Here is an 18,228-nt window from a genome sequence, read left to right as displayed (position 1 = left end):
TTTCGAACGACAAATCATGATGATCTTAGCAGTGCAAATTTTGCATGTAATATTAATTAATAAAATTATTTTATATCAATGTGCGTAATAATTTTTCGTCACTGGATATATATTATGGATATATATGGATGAGATCATATTTTTTTCTTGGCTTCTAATATCTATGATCTTTGTACATTGAAACGGAACCGTTGTATCTTTAGAAATAGAAATAATTAATATATGTTGATGTATCAGTGATACAGTATCACTAATCGTTTAGTTGGAAACGCGGTTTTTAATATTCGATTACTAATCATTATCGCAATAGTGTTGCATAACAAAGATCTTGTGAATTTCATTATCATTTTTTATTGTCCAGGAATCCAAGCTAAAGAATTTATAGCCTCTGCACATGCGTCACTACGTGCGTAACATCGTCGAATTATTAGAGCGCGGGTACGCGTGGCCCCCACAGTTTGAAACCTTTTAAGATGAAGAAAATAAACGTTTTACGATCTAAGAATAACCGAGCGATGCATAAGACGCATGCAAGTCACGTGCAACCAAGACTAACCCGTTGTCTCATAGCTTAAAGGAGGTCTTTGTCGAGATGTGACAATTGACATCTAGGAAAAAAAAAAACTAGAAGAAGTACAATTTATGGGCGACAAGTTTTCTGAAAAATATTTTTTTTCCGTTAAATAAGATTCTTTTGTACGAGTTTGTTACAAGAGATTTGCAATGACTTTCATTGGCGTTGCATTCTATCATACGCACGACTTGCATAACGGCAAGTCGATATTTTGTTTCATAGAAAGCAAAGTATTTAGACGTGTTTAGACCACTAATTTTCTTTCGTTGTGTGAGATAATGATTTTGAATCGTTGCCAGGTGCGCGGTGCCAGCACAATTGCTGTTCGTACATATCGACGAAACTCGAGCGTATCAGAGGGCAGTTTTCATATTATACTTTTTCATGAATGCAACGGCCGCTATGCCGACACATGCTTTTACTCTTTAACCACCGGAGCGGGTAACATTGAATTAAACGTAGGAAGGGGGAGGGTGCCTGCAGAACAAACTACAAAGCGGTAATTGCACTTTACTCTCGCATGTATTCTTTCATAATTACCGTAGTTATATTTAGTTGAATAGTTGCTCGGCTTTCTCTCGTTACATTTATATTCTCCAAAGCAATTTCGACAATTAAATTTGCAATATTTCTGTCACGCGTAATTATCTTTTACGCTTAACATAGAATGATCGAAGCAGAGTGATGAATAAAATCTTTAACAATATAATTTACGTCCTAATTAATTTCTATGGCGATTTAACTGTATATGAGACGACAAAAAAAAAGAACATATGAATACTGTATAGGTTAACTCTGAATACGTTAAGTAGCAAGCACATCGCGCTAAGATTTACGGTGCTGTAATAATCTGAGAGGCGCTTTATGAAAACTATTTACGGCCATTCACCCTAATCGCCTCTCAGCGCGCTGTTATGCGTGCGTATGATCTATCGATTGCAGCAGCTCTCGCTTTTCATTCCGCGGCAGGATCATCTGGCAGCTTTCGCGCTAAATGCGGAGCGCGCCGTCAAGGTTTTCGACAGGCCTCACGTTATCCCCTTCAGGCAAGGAGAACGACAGATGCGAGAGTATTTTATGTCCCATTGTGCCAACATGCTTTGTGGTGATGTTTGTTTTGTCATGAATGCCCAACATTTTCCGGACTGTTAGAATTGCGTTTGTGCAGTCGCGGTGGGTCTCGAGTGTACAAAACACTTGGTAAAAGTTCACTTCAACACAAACAGATAAAAATCCACTAGTCGCTAATGAAACACATGTGAATTTTATTTTACTATAATCTCAAAAAATTTTGATTAAACTTGCTGTCGATCTATCAATGTAGATAGATACAGATGGCAAGTTTAAATATCTTATTTTTTACTCAAAAATGTTTGAAAGTTTTGTTTCATTTTACATGTTTGAAAGTTTCGTTTTATTTTACATGTTTATCGTTTTCTAGCTGTACGTTAAAATTTATATGACCAAGTGTAACGATAAGATTGAATATTTCCAACTGACACTCATTCTAATATCTAATGCATTCTAATATCTAATGCATGTTGTTTTGTGTCGTTTCAATGACAGTCTATGACACGATGGCACGTAGATCAACCACAAAAGTCAAACACTCGATTGTAACTTTGCGGTTCGTCCGATACGCGTAAGGAGTCCGTAAAGGTGTGCGACTGAAAAACGACACCTCGTGTGTCGTTGCACATAAATAACGCGCCGTGGCTCAAGGGTCGAGAATCGAGTGTGTAACCACTGAGAGAGTGCGTCCCCATCTTCTTCCTGCGCCCCGTCCGCTTCTACCGATCATAAATCACTCTTTATATACGTTTCAGCGCAAGATCGTGCTCTCGTAAAATCATTCTTCCTTTCGCGTGGTTATCCTCGGCAAAAAAAAAATGTGACCGCGAGTGCGGTTGCGGCCGGGCTTCTCACGATTCTCATCAATATCTTCGACTCTTAGCCCGTGGCAGAGTTTTGTTGTAAAAGATAACGGTGAATACTAAACAATGTATGTAAAATTAGGCATAACATTTTGCGGTACAAGAAATTAGGACTTTCTATTTACCGTACAGTTCGTGCGTAAAATCGTTATTATCGTATTTAGATTTTCTTCTTGTCAAGCGGCTCGATACGCATATTTCAAACTTGCCACGTAATACATCCACGGGAAAAATACGGTATCATGTTGCCTATCGTGATTTACGTAAATCATATCTGTCTGATAGAATTCGATGCGATTATGTTTCGCGCCATCCAGTCTTAATCCATTTTCAGATTTCGATCGCATGAAGCATGTCATGTAAAATGCGCGGTCAGATCTGTCACTTCGCTAAGCGAACGGAAAGAAGGAATTCGACCTCCTCGCGAGCGATTTGGTTGCACAGTTGCACGCAATATGCAATATATCTGAATCTATATGGCAATAAGGATCATGGCCGATCGATAAAGTGGATAATAAAAATCATGGATGGAAGTGCATAAGCGAGAAGCATAGATCGGATCGATCGATCATGCTCCGAGCCATCGACCTCGATTCGATTCGGTTCGATCTTTTTTCACACTTTATAGTTCTCCATGCGTGGCTTCCTGTAGATGAAAATAACCTTCGGCAATTCTGTCTTCAGCGAATCTGTGAGAACGGAATACGATGCTATAAAGCACAGAAGCATTCGGAGATCGCGAATCGGACAAACTGCGTCTTCGTGTCAATGAATTGTAATAAAGAGACGTACAGAATTAATTCGAAGCAAACGTTGCCGAGATGAAAAGAAGAAAGTGAATGAATCTTGTTCGTTTTCTACACTCAGCTCTTTCTGCTATCGCAAAACTGGCGATATTTCCATGGTCAAGTTGTCGATTATTAAACGTTTGAGCTTAACAAGCTCGGCTGATAGTGTAGTGATTTCGCGCAACCAACAACTCCGCAAAAACGCAGCGAAATTACAACTTAGTGGTGGCCTCTAGTAATCTTGATGAAACGCCGCGAATAAAATACGAGAGCCCATTTACACGATCCTCCCCTTAATGACGGCGTCTCACGTCGGACGCGTTTCCCGTCGGGGTTGAAAAGAACCGCGTAATCCCTCGAACGCGCGACATTTCCCGTAATGAAAGCGCGACGTTCGTTAAAGTTTTCCTCCGTACGGCTTTCGGTCCGTAAAAGGTCTGGGCAAGGTCTCGCGACGATTAAGACGAACGAGCGGCCCGCATCGACGGCAGAGCCGGTAACGAAATAGGGAGAGAGTTCGCGTGGCGACGAATACAGACGACTTGCCGAGAGGTACGACCTTTGCCGCCGCGGAATGCAATCTCGAGACACCCGGGCAGCTTCGTGGTCGCGGCGATTATCGATTTCACGTGCGACCGGTACCAGTTTTCATCGCGAATGCCTGCATTTCTGCGGTTAATCGCGCGACGCGCGCTCAAAAAGGCGGGAAGAGAAGAAGTGAAAGTGGTCGCGCGCAGCAGGGCAGGAGGGAAAGTAATAAAACTACTCTTGAACTTTGCAATAACGCGATTTATGTCGAAAGGACGATGCACGATGCACATTTGAGCGCGACGGTGCGCGATACAGAGCGATTCGCGAAGAAATTCAGACGCGTGCCGGTCTTCTTCGATATTTCGAACAAAGGCGGACGTTGTTCGTGTCGCAACAGCACGCGCACTCGTACGTCACGCTCGAATAATATTAGCAACTTGAGATTTTATACCGATAGCGTTTCAGGAACTTTTAATTAAGCTATTAAGTTTTTAGCTAATTAAATTAATTTGTCCTGTAATTAAATAATAAATATGAGATCGGCAGAGGAATATTTTTTGCACGCACGTAATATACTTATCAGAGAACTTACGTGGACGCTGTTATAAAATGACGTGATTATATGCAATCATGTACTTTCTCTGTCTTTAAATGTCAGACTTCGGTATGCCGCGTGTTGTCATTTATTATTATTGCATAAATACACGTCCGGACATAAAGGGAATAATTGTCCGCCGTTGTATGGAACGTCTTGTAGATCGTCACGCTATTTGTTTCCTTGCTTAAAATATTGCTTTATTAACCTCGACGAAATCCGCCTTTCTTTTTGTAAACCATGCAAATAAATGCATCGTGATTTAATATAGCGCACGCTTGCGTTTAAGCCTGGCTGTTTTGTTTTTTTATGAATGCAAAACCGCCTGCACGCTTACATTATATATCAGCCTATGCGTTTCCTACTATAATCTTCCCCGTGCAGAGAGATTTTTTTAACGTCGTGGCAGTCATCAGTTGGAATATAAATGGGGAGAAGATAAATTTAATGTCTCGGCGCAAGGTCGACGAACGTCATATGATTATTCCATTCACAATACGATATTTGTTGTTTTTTTTTTTTCCAAAGATAAGAGCCTTTGCCGTCCATAAACAACATTTAACGCGGAGTATCGCGTATTCTTTTGGACAAGACGTAGTTCTGGCCATGGAAATAATTGCGTTAGCAAGTTAACAATTAGCAGTTGGAGGTGTAATTAAATCTTCGTGTACTGAATATTACTCTGTCTGCTTGTCACTCCATGAATATTCAACGTAGGTACTCTTAACTCTATCCTCCCGAGGCTCGTTTATTTAACTTATCTGCCTCTATCATAAATCGTGTCAAATGGGACAAAGGCAGAGACGTCTGTGGATCCGCGCGAATAAGATGATGCATCTCGGACTGCACGTGTGCCGCAACGTCCCGCGTAACTCTACCTTTTTCTGTACAATGCAATAGGATTGCAGTAGGAGAAAGTATCGTGACAGGTGATTTGTTGCCGCCGGAGCTGACGCTGGATCCACACCGTGTCGCCTTGAATACAAAGAACGAAATCTTCGCCGAGTTGAAAGCGATACGCCGCCGCATCGTCGCTATCCGAAATTTCCATCCGGAATTGAGTCGCGCAGAAGAGGAAGTCGTAAACATGACTTTCGAGATGCGTTTTGCTATTCGAGCTCTATTCGTGCTCTCCGCACGAGGGGGAGGGAGGGGGATTCTCGTGATTTATCGCAATGTGAAAGTAGCAACCATAAATATTCAATTACTGCAAGCATAAACGGATTGCACCTGCCATTTATAGAACCGCAATTATTTGGAGAATCTACAATTTTTTTTTTTATTCTCTCGATCGAGCAAATTTGCCAACGTATTTGCGAGTAAACGATTCTTTAATGACAACAATTTCAGTACTTTCCTCGTCGTAATTATCATAAGAAGGCTTCGGAGCGATTTCCGTTTCGTAACGAATTCCGTTTTTCACTTTTTTCCTACAATCATTGTAGAAACTACTTCCTGAATGTCGACTGCGATTGAGCGCGGATCTTATCGCGGGGCGGAAATTATCGGTCGTCCTCCTTCGCGCGTCGCATCTCGCGGATATGCGCAAGGAAAGTCATTGTTGATAATGCCCACTACATCACATGCCTTGTTAAACACGTCAGATTCGATGAGTCGGCCACATCTTGTCAGCGCAACTTTCCTGCGCGACATTCCGTGTTGGTCGACAACCTGTCGTCGCTGATGCACGATCGGTTTGGCCGTATCAATAGGAAAGTTCCCTCACATCTCGGGGAGAGCCGGTCGAAACCGGGAAAACCGTTCGGCAGTCGACCGATCGTCAGGTCGCGCTCGTATTTTCTAATGGCGTCGTCTTGTTCTTTAAAGAGCCGGGAAAATGTTGCAGATACCGGTCGAATAAGCGGTATATACGTTGCGATCGAGAGATACGCTTGACACGAGCGCCCGCCCCTCAGCTAGTGATAGCGAGTGATTACCGTAACGGTTAATTAACGTTGTTTAATGGAGCACGTGAAGACTGGCAGAGTCACTTTGAAGATTGGTCGCGGTGCACGATAATAATCGGATAATATTGCATTCATATATGTGTGTCTTGCGTCATTTTTATTTCTTACCGCATAGGATTAATGGAAACTGGCACTAAATGAATCGGTGAAGAATAGGTCAATTTAAGTCGACGCGACCGATTCATTTATAATGCTTTAGCATCGTAGATAGAGCATTGCGTAATGCCGTCGAATTGCTTCGACTCTTGCAGTTACGACTTTGTAACTCTGTATTACAGTCTGACCAAATACGTCAAGTAACATTAAAATATCGAGTTTTGCAAATATTTGAGGTAAACTGGAAATAATCTAATTAAAACTGTTTCAAAATTTGTCTAAATATATCTGAAATTATTATTATATCTTTGTTTCGCGCGTGTCGCAATGTGTTTCACTTGGAATGGTTACACTGTTACGATTGAGCGCTCGCGGCTGCTTGCAAACAGATCGAGCGGTTTGCAGCAGGAATAAATAACCTGCGATGCGCTTGAATCACAAAGTGGAATTCAACTTGTTAGCATACCATCGCTGCATAAAGTATGACACATATGAGCGATTATGTCGATCCTTATAAGACTGCCGTGAACAAACAAAATGTGAGTCATTGTACTCGCACAGCCACCTTCATAAAGCTCATCTATAATTAATCACCGCCGCGAGAGTATTAATTTCCCCGACTTGCGTGACTCGCCTTCCTTTTTTACCTGTCAGTGCGCTCTTTACCGCCGCGCTCCCGTTTCCCTCCGGTTGTTCTTTCGCAAATCGACTGTACATTTGCTTACGCCCGCGTTACGTCGAACTTGACGATCGCAAGCGATATCGCGCGCGGAAGGTGCAATTATTTCCAGCCGTCGATCGTGAAGGCACGAATCGTCGCCCGCTTACGAAACATCGTGACGCCGCACGATTCCGATCGCGGAGTGTGTTAATTAGGTGCTTTCATGACTCTCGCATTCGGTGGGATGTGTCGCAGTCGATCCTTCCAACGCCGGGAGTACATTTCTGCTTACAATAGGACTTTCCATCCTCGGCAAGTACGTCGGTCGGTGTATTGCCATAATTAGAAAGTATAATCGGTCCGGCATGTTTAATCCTGAGGTCTTTGTACGCGCGCGCCTTGCGAATTTCCTTGATACTTGATATTAATTGACGATTTATTATGATAATCAGCGATACGTGTCAATTAATGAACGCGCGCGTGCTATTATTCGTAGGCGAGGCACGAATCTACGTATCTGCGAGATTGGTCACGTTTTACCTAATCTGGTTTCACGCTCCAACAATTATGCTCTGAGAGGCACCTTTCTACTTCTTCCAAGCGTAATAACAAACCGTGGACTACTAAGATTAAGTTATACCGAATGGATTTTTCGTGTCCATTAATCTCGCTGTAACAATTATTGCAAATTTGTAAAATGGTTTCTGCAAATATTTAATTTACGTTGAACGTGATCTGTCGGCGTGTATCGAGCGTTGAATATTTATGATCGATGTGTTTTGCATCTCGTTCTCCTTGCACACTGACACAGCAATTTAAATCAATTTAGATGCAATTATCGTAATTTATCGCGCTTGATTATGTTCAAAGTATTCATATTCCGTGTTCACAGTCGCCTGAGAAAATTGTTGTACAATTTCAACCACCGTGTCAAACTTGAAGTTTTATCATGTATCATGTGTCACAGGTGTATCTCGCGTCCGACATTTCACGGCGCTTGTCCGATGGGTTTTTAAACATATAAATACAGCTGCACTTTACTCCACATACTTTCACGATGATCTAGGATTTGCACTGGTCTAGATAAGCGCGCGTCACAATGAGGGCGCGATAATAAATTAACAAGTCATTGGCAGACTTTCGCTAAAACTGCGGGTTGGTTTTCTCGTGTGGATAAACAATTAATGACACCGCGAGGCGCGCGAAACGTTTCGGAAGCGGAAGTGGATGGTACTTAACGACGCGACGGGCTTTTAAAAGACTGCGCTGCGAGATAATCGCCGCTGGGGATACATGATGTTTAACAATCATCCCTATGCGTAATGTTGTGCATAAGAGGGTCGCGCGCCTATTCGGACAGAATTATACCCCGCGTCGGAACGAACCCTCTTATTAAACGATTCGAGAAAAGAGAAAGAGAGAGAGAGAGAGAGAGAGAGACGACCCCCGAAGCGATAATTCACATGCTCTACAAACCACTTATAATCAGTAGGATGTACCGAGCGCAAATCGATCCGTTTCGATAGAAGATTCAATATCCTGATTGGAAAGCGCGCGAACCGTACGGAGACGAAAAAATATTGTCGACACGCGCGGTGAATGTTGATTTACGGATTTAATCGACGATCACTTTGCGGAATCCAGTTTGCAGCGGTATTCGTAATTACATTGCGCAGACACATTGTACCGTATGTTGATTTTGTAACGATGACAGCGTTGCCGGCAACGGGATCAAATCACAAAACTTGTTTTCAACGACGTCGGTTTTGTCTTGTAAGATGATTATGTGATATCTATAGATAATTGACAAAAAAAAAAAAAAAAAAAAAAATTCAAATTATTTACATCGTCGCCAGGAATGAGATTGACTTTCTCTTTTTCTCTCTCGCTCGCTCGCAATATTAACAATAAATTGCAAATTAAATCTGAAGAACAATTTGATAAGCGGACTACAGATTTCGTTGCGTGGGGACGATCGAGATACGATTGTGATATATGTATGCTATTCAATATACAGGAGTGCCCATTAAAGTGAAAAAAATATGATATTACACATATCATAGATTTCTCTCACGCATCTCATGCTTCATTGTGAAGAGAAGAGAAAAGTAATTCCGATAATTCGAGATTCTTGGGGGAACCAGTCACGTGCATGTAGGTGAACGAACGGCGTCAGGGTGAGCGAAGACCATCTCGCGCAGCGTGCCGTATTCGCGATCGATCGGGCCAGTCGTAAAAAAGCAAACACCGGCGTTTCATGCAATTATATTCCCCGGGATGCAATTTAATATGCAAATTTACGAGATAATATAATATAAGATTTATAGCTAAATTAATTGCATTTTTTTCGCTTCAAAAATTTATACGCGGTTGTTGCGGAATATTCGTATTCATTTATTACCGCGAGTTTATTTTAATATGTCAAAAATATATACCAACAAACTTTTAAAAAATGTAATAATAAAATTTCATTTTTTTTTCACTTGCATATGAATCATATTTGGATGCCTTAACGCGAATCACATTTGGAAGGCGTTAACGAAACACCTAAAAACACGATAAAATCGCATTTGCAATATTTGCAGACTGTAACTTCGGTACAGTCATCGCCTAGTAGAATGCAATAAAATAATATAATAAAACTTTTAACAGCTCACGTCACTCCTTTCCCAAGCCATTCATGTTCGAACCGTACGCATTTCTCTTCAACGCATAACGCCAGCATGGTAATGCATCTAAAGCGGTTACGTGCCGCAAACTTTCTACTTACGATATTAAAGTGTCTCACTCGGTAGACGTGATATTTTTTTATCAGGGATGCAGCATGGCGCGTATCACGCGCCGAGCGACGAAGTTACGTGCGAAATACTCTCTTCTTCGTACAGAAGCTCCTCTCACGCCTCATCGAGCGATCAGCACACATCCGATTTTATCCCGCGTGTCCTCGATCGCATATTAATGCGTCGTTATGTATACCTAATAAGTAAACCGGCCGGAGAAATCTTTTCTGTTGCGGACGCGTTACGTCGTCCAATATTATTACGTGTAATCGTGCGTGGAGCGATGAGATTCCTATCCGCGTCTGTCTTTCTCTGCCCCTCGATCGCACAATTATGCACGGTGCAAGTGAAAAAAGTGAATTGATAAAAAAACACCAAAAATTCAACACAAGATTTTATCGTTTTTTATGTTTCCACGATGCTCAATACAGCTGCTCCTCTTTTAAGCGCAATTTAATTTTGCAAAACAAAAAGTTTCGCCGAAGCCAAATCTAGTACCATAAATCACAGCCAGCCTTTTTGTTCCGCAAAATTAAATTACGCTTAAAAGAGAAGCGAAAATGTTGGGAATATTTAGAGAGACGAATTTGGGAAAGATATCAAAACTTTTCCAACACGCTTTCCAAGCCTTTCGTCGTCTTCGCGACCTATCGAGTATAATATTAAACGTCGTGGGAAATTCGTTTAGATCGTTAAGAACAATAAAATCTTATTGCACAAAATTATTGATGCTCTTTTATCGATTCCGTCCCGGAAGTTTTTAGCCACACTATGCACATATTTCGATCGTGGGACGAGAGAGCGTCTTTCGTCACGGGCACTCGATCGGGCAGTCTATGTTCCAGGATGTAGCCGAGCCGTGTCTAAGTGGATTTCACGCTCGCGCCAATGCGAGAGTACGTATATCATTCGGCGTGCGATATCGACGGCGAGGCGTGCACGCGTGCACACGTGGGGATATTCTGTGTAAACGCGCGTGTTCCGCCTTTCCACGAGCACGAATTGACGGTGTACGGTAGCGGCGATCCCCCTCCGGACTTTATCGCGACATTATTTACCCCCGTATGTCGATTTATCGCCCCTCCATTAGGGACGGGCCTGTCTGGCACCGCGGGTGTTCCGCGCCCAGACGGTCCGGGGATATCCGCGTCTCATCGAGAGACGGGAGAGCCTCGTCCTTTATCACGCCCTTCGTTATGAGTTGGCGGATGAAATATTCGACTCACTTCCGTTATACCCATGTATTCATCGCTAACTTCTAAATGAAATTCTGGAGATCGAGATCCGGAACTTTTGGGTGGGGGAAAACTACTTAACGAGCAACGTAGGAAAATACGAAGCGTCAAATCTGCTGCTGGATTAATCTTCGCCCTCGGAGATTGAATAATCGAAACTTGTACAAATTGCCGCTCGTCATTCTAATTCGTGTCTTCGTTCTCGCGTTACAGAGACACTTGGATAAAGGCAGCGATCTTGCCGAGGCGGCGAGCGCGAGCGGACTTCGCGAGCTCGCGAGATCTCTGAAGCAGCATCTGCGAGGATTCGGCTCTCGCTTGGAGGACAGACGTGAGTATCTGGAGGACACGTCGAGATGCTGCCTCCTTCAGGATCGCGCCTACGAGTGGGCGCAGGAGGCTCGTTTGGCGAGCGAGAGGAGATCCCAGCAGTTTTTAATGGCGAGGCCGCCCCTGCCACCCGAACACTTCACCGAAATGATGGCTCTGGCGGAGAAGCTCGGCAATGAAGTCCTGCTGGAGCAATGTCGCATCGCCAGGAACAAATGCGCGGAAGCCCTTGAGATCGCCAGGACCACGTCCGCCCCGGGAAGTCCCGCGAGAAGAAGGTCTTTCGCTGCATCCGAGTCGACCTCCTGGGATGATACTTTGGCAAAGAGTAAGATCCTCTCTCTTTCCTTCTCTCTTTCTCGTAATCATCACAGAAAAGATAATCCATAAATCGGGATCGCACGTGTTTTAGGGACATCCTGGGACGACAGCGACAGTAGCGCGTCTTACGCCTGTCCGATGGACAGCGTTGGATCGGCCGGCAGCGGTGGTCGGCCGGTTTTAGACAATATCGCCGAGTTGCGGGAAAGCGCCGAGCAACTCTTGGACTGTTCGCCGCCGCGAACACCTCCGCGAAGTCCGGCTCCACGGAGGCTGGTCAAGCCGCCAGTGAATTCGCACCTTCACAGATCAGCCAGTATCGCGCCGGGAATGAAGGCGAAAAAGTATGATTTTGCAGCAGAATATTCGTTCAACTTTTTTTTCTCCCCATACGATTATAACGCGTGGAACGGGCAAAATTTTCAAAAGACGCGAAGAATTAATGCAAACAGTCGAATGTAATGAAAAATAGCTGAAATTAATTGCAAAGTGCAATGGTAAGGTCGTTGAAACACGTGATATCCTACGCCCGTGTCACTGCAATAGCGCGATCCATTGTTCTCCCGTAATTTCCGCTATGCCATCGTAACGTTTATTATAAGATCGCGACTTTGTTAACGAGAAATTTCACCTTGCAGAACAATACTGCTCATAATGAGGGAGATGATACAGACTGAACGAGACTACGTCAAGTCCCTCGAGTACATAATAGAGGTAATTATCACGACGTGCGCCTTGTTAAAGCTTATCATCCTGCAATGTCATTATTTATCGCGCGTGTAACACGTACAAATTTTATTGCGAAGAACTATATTCCGGAACTTGTGCGGGAGGACATCCCGCAGGCTCTCAGAGGGCAGAGAAACGTAATCTTCGGGAATGTCGAGAAGATATACGAGTTTCACAGTCAACACTTTCTACGCGAGCTGGAGCAATGCGAGCAATCGCCCATGCTGGTGGGCCAATGTTTCCTTAGACATGTAAGTACATTTATTTTTCACTATCGATATTTAATGCGGAATGTGGAAAAGATTAAGACGTCACTTGAACAAATGTCTTGCAGGAGAAAAAGTTCTATCTTTACGCCTTGTACAATAAGAACAAACCAAATTCGGATTCGCTGATGGCGGAGTACGGCACGAGCTTCTTTAAACAGAAGCAACTCGAGCTGGGGGATAAAATGGATTTAGCTAGCTATTTACTGAAGCCGGTCCAGCGAATGGGGAAATATGCTTTGCTACTTCAGCAACTAGTCAAAGCTGGCACGGATCTGTCGGAACAATTGTCCGTTAAGGAAGAAAAGGAAGAGAAGGAGGACGGTATGAAACCGATAGTGGAGGGTGAAGCGGATTTGAGGGCTGCCGAGCAGATGGTGCGATTCCAACTTCGACATGGAAACGATCTTTTGGCGATGGATTCACTTCGCGATTGCGACGTACGTTACATTTTTTTTATCATGACTAGGACTAATAAAATAAAATTATTAATGAAAAGATGTATTACGTAATATACAGATTTTTTTCAGAAATGTTATAATCTATAACGCAAAATTACTTTGTAGGTAAATGTAAAGGAACAAGGCAGATTACTACGGCAAAATGAGTTTCTAGTTTGGCAAGGAAAAGGCAAGAAATGCCTGCGTCAAGTCTTCCTGTTTGAAGATCTTATACTCTTCAGCAAGGCGAGAAGATTTCCCGACAGAAAAGTAAGATTTCATTAATATTGCTTGTCGTCCTATATCTTTTTTATTTCATTAAGTATTATTTATGTATTAATTTTTTTTTAGAATCTGGATATCTACATCTATAAGCATAGTATTAAGACGACGGACATCGGTTTGACCGCCGTTATTGCGGACTCGCCTACAAAATTCGAGATTTGGTTCCGCAAAAGAAAACCAGGCGACACGTACACGTTGCAGTGCGCGAGCGAGGACATTAAGAAGGCCTGGACCGAGGAACTTAGCAACCTCCTGTGGAAACAGGCGCTTCGAAACAGAGGTTGATTCATCGTCTTTGCTTTAATCTATCCTGCTCGTTTTCTCACAACGAATTACAATCGATGATTTACTTTTTAGAAGTGCGCCTGGCGGAGATGTCGAGCATGGGCATTGGGAATAAACCGTGTTTAGATATAAGGCCTAGCGCGGATCAGATTAACGATCGCTCCATCAGCGTCGCTCAACTCTCTAAGAGTAAGTCCAATTCACGAGTTGTCGAAAAAAAAAAAAGAGATTCGCTTATCTTGATGATCTTGAATATTAAGATACAAAATTTTGCCCGCACAGCACCCAGATTTAGGAACTCTATAGCGGTGTCAATGGCAGAAGACTCTAATCGCTGCAGCAGAAGGCCACACAGCGTAATTTCCGTTAGCTCGTCCTCGAGCAGCGGTGGAAGCAGCGGTCCACCCACAACGCTTAATCTTGGATTAGATACGAGTCCACGACCGCATCATCGTAGTACTACGCTAAACAGTCAGTGCAGCGTTGGTAAGTATCGTTTCTTTAACCTCGAATACTTTTCGGGAAATTTGATATCGATCCGTAACACTGGTATTCTCACTATAGAAAGTGGTATTATCGCTGACATCTCAATCGTGTCGGATGACGGGGGTGATGGCACCGAGAGAAGTCATTGGAATTCAACTCTGGAGAGTCCTACGACACATCTACCTACAACTTCCACCCCCCTACAATCGCCAACCAGTACAACGGCGGCATCAGTTACACCCGCTTCTTCAACAGATACGAATCTCACATCGTACGACCAAGATATGTCTATTAACCTATGAATTTTTTTTTCGTTGCGGAGGACGTCTTCGCGAAGGTGCGAATCTATTATTGATTCGTTGATTACAGATCGTGTTACGGATTAAACGTAAAAAAAAAAAAAAAGGAACGTAACATCGTCGTGGCATATTTAGTTAGGTACAATGAGGCAATATCGTCGCACGCGTACTGTAGCATTAGAATATATTGCATTCTTGAGCAATCATAGTTTATAATGACTTAATAAGAAAAGTATGCCGCATGCAATTCAATAGACTGCATTACGCTTAACACGTGTGCCCAGCTATGAACTCGTAACCGCACTACATAAACGTAGATTTTTATTCTAGAGTTGCGGAGATGGTGTTGAAAAACGTTTAGTTTTCGAGTGAATCCGTCTGTCCAATATCTATCTTTTGATACGCTTTGAAATTCAGATTTGTGCTGTTCGATCGAGTAATTGTTGCCTACGAAACTCACAGGGTAACTGGTTTCTAAAGTAACGGCAACGTGTATTTTCTTATTCCGTCTAATTAATTTTATCAACATGCTCAAGACGACGCTGGACATGTTCTATCAAATGTACGATTACATGTCAAGGTATGCTACAGTACCATAAACGATATGCACTGATCGTTATCCTCATTTACATTGGCATTCCTGATTACAGCGGCGGAAAATATTGTGAAATTTCCAGTGACTTATATGACAATTTTATACTTTTATTTATATCATAGTTAATAAATAGTAATACTTCCACTCCACATTGTGTTCGCGTTTATTTTATATTAACGAAAATATAGGATCGTTTTAGGGATGCAATTCGTGCAGAAGCCGAAATATATATTTTCCTTACTATCGTCTATTATCGTGGCTATCTCGATGATGCATCTAACAAGTTTTGATCGTGGATTACATGTTCAGGAATGTCAAATCAATGCGCACACATACATACCAATTTGTAATATAATGTAATATCAAAGGTTTATACGATGTAGCCACAAGTAATATAACCGATAGTCTATATATTATTTCCAGATTATATATATATATATTATATATATTAAATATACATATAGTATTATATTCTTTTTATGTCAGTCATTTGTAAAACCTTTTATCACACTCGTATCGTAGGTATAAATTTAACTCTGGCCTGTACTCGAAAGCCAAATTTTTCTTTTAGGAATTTTACTTTTAAGGAATAAAGTTGTTTTGTTACACGTGTGGATAAATGTTTTGGAACAGCTTAAGATCAATTAAAATGGTAAGCTTGCCTTAAGACAATCCACACTTTAATAAATCAATTAGTTCAACTATGCAGAATCGCTTACAATTCTTTGCTCGCAATGACGATTAATCAGAAAAATTTTGTATATATAATAGCATGTTATTGTTGAAAACAATCGTACAATTGTTTTACAACTTGCATTTGAGCAATTTTAAAAAATTACATTCGCTTAAAATTATTATCAATTCCATGACTCCTTATAGTAGTCTAATTATTTTTTAACTCAAGTAAATATGATATTGAAATAATAGTTATTTGCTAATACGTGATTCTGCATTGTTACACTGCTTCCAAGTAAGTCGACTAATAAGCCATCTTTATTGCCAAGGTCTGCCAAGGTATTGTAAGTATACCTTATGGATATTGACCAAATTGTGTTTATTTTATATCTTTGTGTGAGGACAAAAGTCTCAAGTATTTAGAAGTGTAGATGTAGATCATAGAGTATTACAAAGTTTTGGCACAGTCCGATGCACCCTATTTTATTACGAATTACATTTAATTGCATTTTATGATGATTTTCAATCAAAAGAAACTAATTGCATTTGACTACGATTTTATTTGAATTGAAATTATCACATGAATATGCCATAAGTACATCGGTGCACCTGGCTGAGCATCCCGAGCTTCGAAAGTAAAACTAACGGCGAAAGAAAGTAAACAATTTCTATTTTCCACAAGTTTAAATGCGTGTTTGGTATTGCTTTTGAATTAGGGATGTTGGAATAACAATAACATAGTACCTTGTAAGAAAATATGCCGATAGTCACTTAATATATATTACACGTTTTTAGATATTTATTAATATTTTTTTAAGTAGAACACTTTAGTCTCTAGATTAAGTATTTCCATTATGAATGAAATGTATATATTACATTTAATAACACGATTATTTCAGTATTGTACCGTGTCTAACACCGATGTATTTTATTACTTGCTAAATATACTGTATTGGGTGCCTTTTGTAGAGAATTCAAATTTTTCATAAATTACCTCCCACATGATCTACGCATATTTCCAATAATTCTTTGCCAGAATTAATTCGTGTCTTTTTGGTTAATAATCACAATTACACATCATATATTATACAGATATAATTATAGTCGTGCTTTAAAATTATGCGCAGATTTCAATGATGAATGAATAAGTACTCACTGTTTGCTCCATTATGCTGCAGACTGTGTTTTAAACTGCTCCGCATCGGCTTCATCGAAGATCCAAGAAACACTCGAAATTCGCACTTAATTACACGTAATACCGAACAAAAATCAACTCACACACTTCACTTTCGAAAATCTTAGATTCACGACACGAATTTGTCACATCGCGGTCCGCGAAATAAACGCGGGATGAAGCGCACTTTGTGCCGCAAAGCGTCTTTACGCATAATTGAAGCCCGGCACTTGCCCATCACTTAAATTAACACTCCTGATAAAAATTCGCACTTGTTTAGCAGTTCTAACAAAGAAAATACACGATTATCGTGCAACGTTCGCGCTCTACGTTTCTAAATAACAACGCAATGTTACCAACATATAAATATCGATATTACGGTCGATAATGCTGAGTCAATGCACCTATAAAGAAAAGAGACACAGCTAACCTGCTGTTCTCTTCGTCAGTTTGCAATCTGAGAACTAGTAATTTTTATACATATGAAGTTGCATCAAATTTGGACAATTTAACATGTATCTAGATCGCAGTGTATCTAGATATTCATATATTATGACTAAAAACTACAATTACACATCTCTAGTATGTGTGTGACATAAGAAGAGAAAAATATTACAGCAACAATGCAACAAAACAAAACGACAGTAAAAAGTAATTATTATTATTATTATATTTACTATAGATTTTAATAATATGTAAAAAATTTTTTATGCATTTTATGCAAAACAAGATTTTGAAACAAACGCTAAAAACATTGTTTCACCGACCACCGTCAAAAAGGTGGAGGCGCGCTAGTCGCGTTAAAGTGAACTCCTTTCAAAACAATAATATACACGAGAAGCGTTTGCTTCACACAATCATTCCCCCCTTTTCCACCCTCAGTGGGAAAAATGTGCTTCCGCGCTACGTGATATTGCGAACGCGATCATCAGGATTCGTGCACCTTCAATTGTGCTGTGCCATCACCAGTGCGCTCGGACGCCGCGGATAGATGTTCTACCGCAGCGCGCACTCTCATTGGTCGTCGCGCGTATTCGTGCAATCGGATCGACATTCAACGCAAGTAAATCTGACCTCCTCCTCCTCCCTCCTCGTCTCGCCGTCGTGCCTGTCGTCGTGAGGGTCCTCGCGCGCGCAGTACATTCACCGAATTTCACCGTGACCGACCCCCGTGGGGGGCAA

At 41.5% G+C, this 18,228-nt stretch overlaps 1 protein-coding gene and 1 long non-coding RNA gene across 2 annotated transcripts in view; one reads left to right on the top strand and one right to left on the bottom strand.

Annotated features, from left to right (window-relative positions):
- Window positions 1-16,845, top strand: part of LOC105671159 (uncharacterized) — a 318,172-nt gene extending 301,327 nt beyond the window's left edge. Inside the window, exons 14-23 of the mRNA XM_067347649.1 lie at window positions 11,375-11,819; window positions 11,904-12,156; window positions 12,451-12,526; window positions 12,619-12,792; window positions 12,876-13,247; window positions 13,374-13,517; window positions 13,599-13,812; window positions 13,890-14,006; window positions 14,100-14,303; window positions 14,382-16,845. Of these exons, the coding sequence (XP_067203750.1) occupies window positions 11,375-11,819; window positions 11,904-12,156; window positions 12,451-12,526; window positions 12,619-12,792; window positions 12,876-13,247; window positions 13,374-13,517; window positions 13,599-13,812; window positions 13,890-14,006; window positions 14,100-14,303; window positions 14,382-14,605 (2,223 nt within the window). The 3' untranslated portion in view covers window positions 14,606-16,845. The remainder of the gene's footprint in view (window positions 1-11,374; window positions 11,820-11,903; window positions 12,157-12,450; window positions 12,527-12,618; window positions 12,793-12,875; window positions 13,248-13,373; window positions 13,518-13,598; window positions 13,813-13,889; window positions 14,007-14,099; window positions 14,304-14,381) is intronic.
- The window catches only part of LOC136997196 (uncharacterized), a 159,753-nt gene extending 141,918 nt beyond the window's left edge, over window positions 1-17,835 (bottom strand). Inside the window, exon 1 of the long non-coding RNA XR_010888002.1 lies at window positions 17,029-17,835. This is a non-coding gene — a long non-coding RNA (uncharacterized lncRNA). The remainder of the gene's footprint in view (window positions 1-17,028) is intronic.
- Between the last annotated feature and the right edge of the window lie 393 nt (window positions 17,836-18,228).

This window comes from Linepithema humile, chromosome 1 (assembly GCF_040581485.1).
Source record: "Linepithema humile isolate Giens D197 chromosome 1, Lhum_UNIL_v1.0, whole genome shotgun sequence".
Classification (NCBI taxonomy): Eukaryota; Metazoa; Arthropoda; class Insecta; order Hymenoptera; family Formicidae; genus Linepithema; species Linepithema humile.
Note: the sequence above shows the minus strand (reverse complement) of the source record. Positions and strands in the feature narration are given on the sequence as shown.